Source organism: Corvus kubaryi, unplaced genomic scaffold (assembly GCF_017639235.1).
Source record: "Corvus kubaryi isolate FWS band 111438036 unplaced genomic scaffold, C.kubaryi_AGA036_p1.0 71, whole genome shotgun sequence".
Lineage (NCBI taxonomy): Eukaryota > Metazoa > Chordata > Aves > Passeriformes > Corvidae > Corvus > Corvus kubaryi.
The window spans coordinates 13,453,277-13,462,138 of NW_024582059.1; the positions used below are offsets into that span (position 1 = coordinate 13,453,277).

At 39.6% G+C, this 8,862-nt stretch overlaps 1 protein-coding gene across 3 annotated transcripts in view; it reads left to right on the forward strand.

Moving 5' to 3' along the window:
- Positions 1-6,716, forward strand: part of SNCA (synuclein alpha) — a 63,600-nt gene extending 56,884 nt beyond the window's left edge. For all 3 annotated transcript variants that reach the window (XM_042049860.1, XM_042049862.1, XM_042049861.1), the window contains 2 exons: positions 5,007-5,096; positions 6,083-6,716. In XM_042049860.1, coding sequence (XP_041905794.1) covers positions 5,007-5,096; positions 6,083-6,115 — 123 coding nt within the window. In that variant the 3' untranslated portion in view covers positions 6,116-6,716. The remainder of the gene's footprint in view (positions 1-5,006; positions 5,097-6,082) is intronic.
- Positions 6,717-8,862: the final 2,146 nt, after the last annotated feature.

Below are 8,862 nucleotides of genomic sequence, written 5' to 3' on the forward strand. Positions count from 1 at the left end.
GAGTATAAACACCTGGTGCGGGTGGAAGTAAAGGAGATTGAGCCATACTCTTCAGTAGTGCCCAGTGAAATGGCAGGAAGCAGTGGGCACTAATTTAAATTCAGGAAACTCCACTTAAATGTAAGAAAAAGGTTTTTCACTGTGTAGTTAGTTGAACACTGGATGAGGTTCTCCAGCCAGGTGGTGGAGTCTCCATCTGTGGGAGTGGTTAAAACCCAATCAGGCATGGCCCTGAGCAACCTGCTCAAGGTGGACAATTTCTGGAGGTTGCTTCTGACCTCTGTGGTTCGTGGCTTCCAGGGTGATTGCCTCTTGCCAGTATAAGTGTTCTAAGAGCTGACAGTTTGGTAGCCTGGTTTATTTATCTCAGGATGTGGAATTACTCCAGAAGGAATTAGTCTCCAGTAATCATGAGAATTATGCATGACTGTAAGACTCCATCAGTGTTCATAATGGAGAGAAAAAACATATTACTAACCAGAGAGATGGCAAAGTATAGCATTTAGATCAGCCACTAAATTACAATTACAGTGGTTCCTTTTGAAGTTTCTCTAGTCTCTGACTTGGGATAAATTGCCTTCTTTCTAGTGGCAATAACTTGGCCTTCCAGCGCATGTCACCAAGGGGACAGAATGCATGCTCCTGAAAGTGACTATTTCACTGCCTGGTGCTGACATAGGAGCAGTACCAGGAGTGGACCACTTGGTCTGTTTTTCATGGGTAGGGGATATTAAACAGTCTGCTCCCTTCCACCAAGAGTGTTACAAGGTGGGAAAGAGAGTGAAGGGAAAGAATGGAGTGCAATTTTCATCAAAAACACTGAAATAAGAAAAACCTATTTGGTGGCATTTTCCTGGTGAAAGAAATAGTCCTGAAGTTTTGTCAAGTACTCTATATTTTAACTGGGCCAGTTCTTCAGGAAGAGTTTTCAATTAGTGTGATTACTATTTTTTTGCAAAAGTGGGTAATTTCACACTGTTGTTAGCGGAATTCATTCCCATAGTAAAAGAGAAGGGATCAACATTTTGGAGCCATCGCAGCAGTTCTGCTTCATGCTTTTGTATGCTGGTTATTTCTTACCTGTTCCTTGAGGCAGTAGTGGCACCCAGGGTCATGCAAATGTGTCACTTCACAATGATGGGACACCATCTCCTCTTTGTTTCTAAAAGTTGCTTGGCAAAATGAGGGCACAGCACCTCATGGAAGAGAGGGTGTACACCTTGTAACGTACCTGCGTATTCCTGGGAAAAGTGTGGGTGGGCTTGCCAGTTTGCCTGGTGGCTCATGGGCCTTGTGCAGGTGTGATAGGCACATGCCTTTGCCAAGGCAGGCAGAAGTGCTGGTAGCACAAGGTGACCACTCCTGTTAATGCATGGGAATGGCAGCGTGGTCTACACTGCTTGGGGTAGTGCAAAAACTTTTTCTGTAATGTGGGGTCTGAAGGCACAAGAGACTCTGGAGTCAAAATACAAGTCTTACCCAGAGTGACCATGCTTCAAACCAATATAGAGGTGGGCATTCATTTTTTCTTAAGGAAATCCTCAGGGGATGAGCAGATGTCCTCACCTCACTGTTCTTCTAACACCTTGTTTATTGGGTAAGTTGTAATTTTCCCTTTTTAAATTGTTTTCCCTGCAAGAGTTCATGGTCCCCAGTTAAAAACTGGCTTCATCTCTGAGAAACGTTAGTTGAGCTTTTCAGATCATCTAATTAAAAAAAATCTTTTCCCTCTGGAAGTACCCTTCAGTGTGGTTGAGAGAGGTTGCAGCTTTTAGAGAAAAATGTGTCTTCTATACCAAGACAAGAATTGGTCTTTTGGGTGGTTTTCTTCTTCCATAACTGAATTAGGATATGGAATTATAGATCATGACTATGTAAAATTGTATTTCTTTGGTTTAAAGGAGGTAAATTATGATTTAAAGTTTACCTTAGATGGCTCTGTGCTACTGGGGATGGTGGTTTGCTTTTGTGATACCCTTACTTTGGGGGGACTGTAGATCAGAAGCAGAGCATGCCACCATTTAAAATGAGGTGGTCACCTTTGCTATGCATTTATATGTAACAGATGACCTTGAGTAATGTCATCCTCATCTGAACTGCAGTGACATCAGCATGAAAGGTGGTGTTTGTGTTACTGTTTGCTGCTGGGCAAAGGTGATAAACCTTTCCCAGGCAAAGAGTTCCCTTGGAGATTTGGTATGGCTTATGATTTACTTCCTTTGGAAAAATAATGGTGTTGTGCTTGATGTTGTATTTTTCTAGTGCTGCTGATTGTTTTGTTTGAAGCTGTACAGAAATCTCCATCCTGAACTTGCTGAAGGGATTTGGGAAGATGGTAAATTCAGTCTTTTAAGCTTTGTGTCTCACTAATCCTGATGGACAGTCCAGATCCATTGCAGAGGTTCCTAACAAACAAACAGCATGTGAACTTTGAAGTTCTTATTTGAAATTCGGCTGGCAAGTCTTTTTCCTTGTTGTTACTAGTGGTCCTGGCAGTTTCACTTGCCATCTGTTTTCTTGCTACAGATAACATTAAGCTGCACGTTTGCTTTCTTGTGCATCCTCAAGCCTGACTTAGGGCACAGTTTTACTTGATGTACTGATCGTTAGCTGAAGCTGTTCCTTAATGATTGGGAGAAGCAGAAATTAAATTATATTTTGGATTAAGCAAGAGAGCAGGTGATGGGAGCTTTAGGTCCTTAGAGCTGATCTCTTAGATCAAGGAGACAGTAACAGCTGTCAAATTTGCATCACACACTCTCTTTGGCTATTTCAATCAAAGCTGGTAAGGATTGGTGCTGCTTCTCATAAAAGGAAGTAGGCATAAATGCTCTTAAAAATTTATTTAGAAGCTAAGGTGAATACTGAAGTCAAGTAATCTGAGGAACTCAAGTGTTTCAATAAGATGAGGCAGAACTGTAACTGGGCCTAGTCTTTCTCATAATACCTGTCATATTGAACACCTCAAATTTTTGGCAGTTCTGGAAGACACAGGTGTCTATTAGATACCTAAATAAAGGCATTTGCAAGCTTATTCATCAGTGTCCGATGGCTTTTTGGAATTTGTCCATGTTGTCTATGCCACAGAGCAGCACAGGGTGTTGATGCAGAGCCGGCACATGCATGGAGGGAACTTGGCAGAACAGTTAGGCCCTGTCTCCGCACAGACTGTGCTGTTTACTTCCAAAGGAAAAAGCATATCGGGCCCCACTGAGAAGCAGTAGGATCAGATCTCTCTCCACACTGGACCTTTTAAAGTCTGAAATAAGAGGTGAAGAGAAGAATCCATATTATGGATATAAATTCTGCGCATCATAAACTTCAATGCTGAGGGTCAAAAGTGTGTACCTACATATGTATAGAAAGGTGATGGATCCAAGGAAGAACAGGGTTAGTGTCTGGCAGATGAAATCACATTTTGTGCTTGGGGTGGTGCAGAAAGTGAGGAACAGAGTGTTATGACTAAGGTCACCTGGTTAAACCACAGAGGAAGCCAATATGTGGCAAATGGAGAAGCACAATAAATACTGTGTGACGGTAAAGAGGGTTTAATGCCACCTGTTTTGCATATTATATTCTATTTTGCATTAAGCTTTCAGAGGTGAATTTCAGGTTTAGCTTCTCTTGTCCTTATTTTTTCTGTATCCTAAATTTAATTTAGTGCCCCTATATTATAATTTGTAGATTTGAAGAATTATCTCATTAGTCTGGTTTATGACTTACTTAATTTTGTATTTCTGTCTATGCTACCAGCCTGCAGGTAGGGTTTTTAAAATGAATTTCTTCCTGAGTGTCTGTAATTGGTTTTTAGTGCATTTCTGTCTAGATCGGCACCTGTTATAAATCAGCATGGTCACAATAGTTCCACTGAGACACTCCTCCTGTTTTCATATCAATTTTCTTATAGTTCAGGATGAACTCAGCAGCCTCTGCTCTGGCAGTACTCATGTTTCTTCTCTCTGAACTTCTGTAGTAACAACTACAAAGGGGATTGGCCCAACTGAAATGTGGGTTTTTTCCTTTGTTTCATTTGGTACACAGTAGCCGTAGTTCTAAGACAATAATAATTTTCCTTTAATAATCTTATTCAACAAGTTATTCCTCACAACACTGCAACCTTGTTAATTCCAAGAGACTCTTTATAAAATTGCTGTATAAAATAGAAGTGCTTCTATACTACAGAAGAAGCAAGAAGCTGGGGAAAAGGTATCATACCATGTATCGTACACCAGTAGTGCATAGAGTAACATACTGGTTGACATAAGAAAGCATGTAAAGGTATGACCCATTAAAGGAAAAAAACATTTTCCAATACAGTTAGGTTCTAAAGCTGGGGGGAAAAAAAAAAAAATCAGCATGTTTTCCCTTTTTTGCAGTGTATTGTGAAAAAGCTAAAACTTGCAAATAAAGGTTTATGAGAGGATAGATGCACCTATAACATTAAAAAATAGATAATTGAATTACTGTTTTATTTGTGTGTCTTGATAGTATTCAATATTGGCCTGTTTTTACAGGCACTTTTGCATACCTGTGACTGTGTTCCCCAAGACAGTTAAATAGGAATTAATGTGATACTTAAACAGTTTGTGTGGAACTTTGTTTCCTGGATATGTTTCTTAAGGCACAAAATCCCCTTGTTTTGGTTTGCTTTGTGACTCGACAAAAACATTTCTGTGGGGTTAAAATATCTTCCAAACATATTCAGCAAGGTGGTGGTGGTACTGTTCTTGTATTCAGATTGACTTCTTGGCCTGTCCATGGCAAGAGAAAAATTCAAAAAAGCTATTCAAAAAGATGACAGTAGTCATTCCCATGGATATCCCTGTGAAACATGGAGAAGATCTCGCTGTAGCTAATGTCCCCTCCCTCTCCATGACCCCTGGCAACATCCCACAACCAAAGGACAGGCCGAGAAGTCAAGCACTGATGGGGAGGAAAGTCACGCTGTGGTGGAAATGATGAGACAAGCAGTTACTGTCACTTTTCTTTCCCTGTTTTAAATGTAGAATGAAGAAGGTTTCCTGCAGGAGGGAATGGTGAATAATACAGATGTTCCTGTGGATCCTGAGAACGAGGCTTACGAAATGCCTCCAGAGGTAAATCTATTGTGGTGTTTGTTGTGAATGCATGTGAGAGAAGGGCACAGGAGGAGCCTGCATGCTCCAGTTACATGAGCCTGACTCAGGCTGATGCTGGGAGCTGCAAGGGCACAGCAGAAATGTGGCCTCTTTGTCCAAGATCTGCCAGAGGTATAGTGCTGGGAATCAGAAAGTAATTGCTTTTTTGATAGTAAGGAAGTTAAATGGGAAAATAGTGTGTGTTTCAAAACACTTGTGCCTGCGTTTCTGAGTAATCCACAGTAAATTTGTATCTTTAATATGCTTAATAGGGAGTGCAGGACAAACTGCATCTTCATAGATTATTTTAATAGCTTGGACATTCACCAATGCATCATGCTTTGTGAAACATGATCTTAAGTTAATGCAATTATGGGAGTAAATTATTTTGTTGGTTTTTATGAACCAGCTATCTAAAATATTACTACAATGTCTGGTGTGATGCATTGGTAGATGGAGTAGCAGTTTTATGGTAGCACAGTTAATTAGACTGAAAATGAGAGGTATAAAAAATTTAGGCCATGATCCAGTAAAAGACTTAAAGGCTTGCATGTACTTTCTTGAATATCACTGAAATTATGGATGCTGGTCATGTGTCCACAGTTAAACACTCCTTTAAATGATTTACTGACTCATATGAGGATCTGCAGCACCTGGTGTGCTGTTCAGCCCAGAGGTAGTCGTCCTTCCTCTCCAAGTGAATTGTCATGGGTGGCCTCAGGAGTTTCTGGCAGCATCAGCTGAATGATGTGTTAATTGCTGTAAAAGTCTAATTCTCCTTTAAGTACCGTGACTTGTAAGGTACAGAATCTGGAAAATGTGACAAAACACAAGTAAATGTCATATCCTGATCACATGAGAATCTGTATTTGGGCACTGAGTCCACCAGGAGTAGAATAAATAGAGAAAACAGGATGTCTTTATCTAAAATACCAGTAGTGTTGATTTCTGCTCTCCCTCAATAGGAAGAGTATCAAGACTATGAACCTGAAGCATGAGAGTCCTTTCCTTCCTTTCTATCACCTGAAATCTACTAACTACTAAAGACATCCCATCCTGTACAAGTGCTGAGTTCCAATGTGCCCAGTCGTTAAATTTTTTTACAGTTTTTACGGTGTATTTTGAAGTCTTCCATCAGCAATGATTGGAGTATCTGTGACTGCATCCACCTTGTTTCAGCATTTCCCTCCTGCTGAAATGAAAGCCGGTTGGCAGAGTCATTGTTGTGCTGTGGATATTGTGGCTTCAAGTTTAAAAGTTAAAAAAGAAAATATTAAGTAAAAACACCTAAGTGTCTACTGCTTATTTCTAATTCTGTACATGTTTTGTTGATAGGCTGTCAGTAATTTGATATTGTTTATGATACAGTTTTCATTTGTTTCCTATGACTATTCTTTCTGTGCAGAGATTACTTATTGTGAGAGCTTTATATATATGTGTATGTATTATACATATAAAAAAAAGTAACTGAGCATGAACTATGCACCTATAAATATTAGCTGTTGAAATTTTATTGTTTTGTGATGTGTTTTATTAACTTGTGCCTGTAAATAATGGTGTTCAACTGAAGCAAATAAAATGTAACCCATTAAAAATGAATTTCTAAATTAGTGATGATTTCTAATGCCACCTTTCCCTTCCAAAAGTCCCTGTTGAAGCATTCAAGCTGTGTTGCTTCTTTTGAAGGAACTGGAGGAACAAAACCAGCAAATGTAAGCCCAGTCTGTACAAAAAACATGGTAAAGAATGAGAAAATTGGGGCTGCTACATCAGCTGGGCGCAGCTTTGCTGACAAGATAGATTCGTTTGCAGGGCTAATAAACTTGCTGTTGTAAGGACAACCTGAAAGTGAATGAAGCCATTAATAATGGGCTGCAGCAAATTATCAGGAAGTCATGAGGCCCTTTGAAGAATTACTGTTCCAAGGCTGTTAAAGTGCTGGGATATACAGCGATGGCTTAGTTGCAATGAATTTGTCCTGTATAAAGTCCCATTTTGCAGAAGCACAGTCTACTGTCTGTTTTTAGACATGTGCTGCCTGGATATTTTTCCATATAGTAAGAAGATTTAAATGTGAGATGCTTTTACTTCTATGATGTTTTATTATTTGTTATTTTGGATCTAGTGTTGCCTCTAACCTGAAGTGGCTTTGTGTTTTAAGATTCTCTGGTCTCGAGTAGGATTTTGAGCTTGACTTGTGCTCCTGTTTTCAGTGTTCTAGGTAACAGGTAAATATCATTGTCTGGTTTTGGAAGTGAGGAGACTTAGGCACAACTGCATAATGTGTGTTACTGGTATGCTCAAAAAGAGACCCAGATCCATGGAGGATGAACTCTCCAACTTGTTTTTGAATTGAGCTCCTTTCTGGCTTTCTGCAACCTTCCTGGTACTAGCATGCCCGACATGAAATAGATCTTTCCAGCTGAGTGCCCGTTCCATCTGAATGCAGTGGGAGCTGATGATGTAGTATTCTGAACCAAAATCACATGAACACACTGGTTTCATGATGCTTAGAAAACCGTGCTTCAATTTCTTGTGTCATCCCCCAGTCCCAACTCAATATTTCTCAGGAGTTTCATTTTTTTCAGAATAATTGCTATCAAGCTCTTTTTTTTTTTCTTCAAACAATGAAAAATCCCCTTGATCATTTAAAACAACTTTCAGGTATTTTCATCAACAGTTTAATTGCTTAATGGAACCTAAAGTCCTGTGCTTTTTTGCAGAAAACTTTGGTGGTAACCTGTAGCAACCCACCAACAGTTTGCAGTCTCCTTCAGAGGTGATGTGTCAAAGGAGTTTCTTGACCTGGACATCTTTATGGTGAAAAATGAATGCCTCAGTGACAAATCTGTTGATTGCATTCCTGGAAAATTATATTGGGATGAGGTACAATGTACGATACTGCATATATATATATATATCTATATATCTATCTTTATGTTGTTTAAGGATCTTTCTGTTCTAGGAGAAGGATTTGGGAAGAAAAGGCCAGTGCTGTAGTGTGATTTTTTTTTTTTTTCCCCTAGTATGGCAGCAGGGAATCATCCACCAAAAGCAACTACTGAGATGAGTCTCATGCCTGATACTTCAGAAAATAGCACTGGAAATAGCAGTCTACATAGAACATGTATTTCTGTTATTCATCTTCACTTCCACAGCCCACAGGTCTTGATTGCTCTCTAGTTTCTTTTCTAGGGAATCAATTTTAATTGGTTGCTCACATGTTGCAAGTAAGTTGTGTACTTCTTAAATTAGCTGTGGGGAGTGTTATATCATAAAGAACAATAACAAGAATAAATTTGCTCCTGAGACTGGTCCACTGTCTGAACATGCAAGAGTTAATTAATTTCTTTCATTGGTAATATTAGCAAATCATTCAGAGTGTTCAGGTCATTTAAAATGTACTAAAGGTGATCACTTTGGTTCTTGTGGGCCTCTTGCAAACATGCCCTCAGATGGCCCCAAAAGTCCATGGGACCCTGGTTGCTATGGCAGCACAGTGTGATGCACTGCTCTGGTTACAAGCTGCATTTTAATTAGATTTCTTCAAGGGCTGCCTGACCATCCTTTCCAGGTAAACTAAGTGCCATTGTGTCTTATTTTCTGCAGTAAGATGGATACTGGCGTGCAGGTTGCAAACATCAGAACTGTGTTAGGTGCTAAAGCTGAACTAAGTAGATACTGTTCAGTTTTTTTTAGGTGTCTACTCTGGGTATTAAAAAATGCTTCTGCTGTTGTGCTAAAA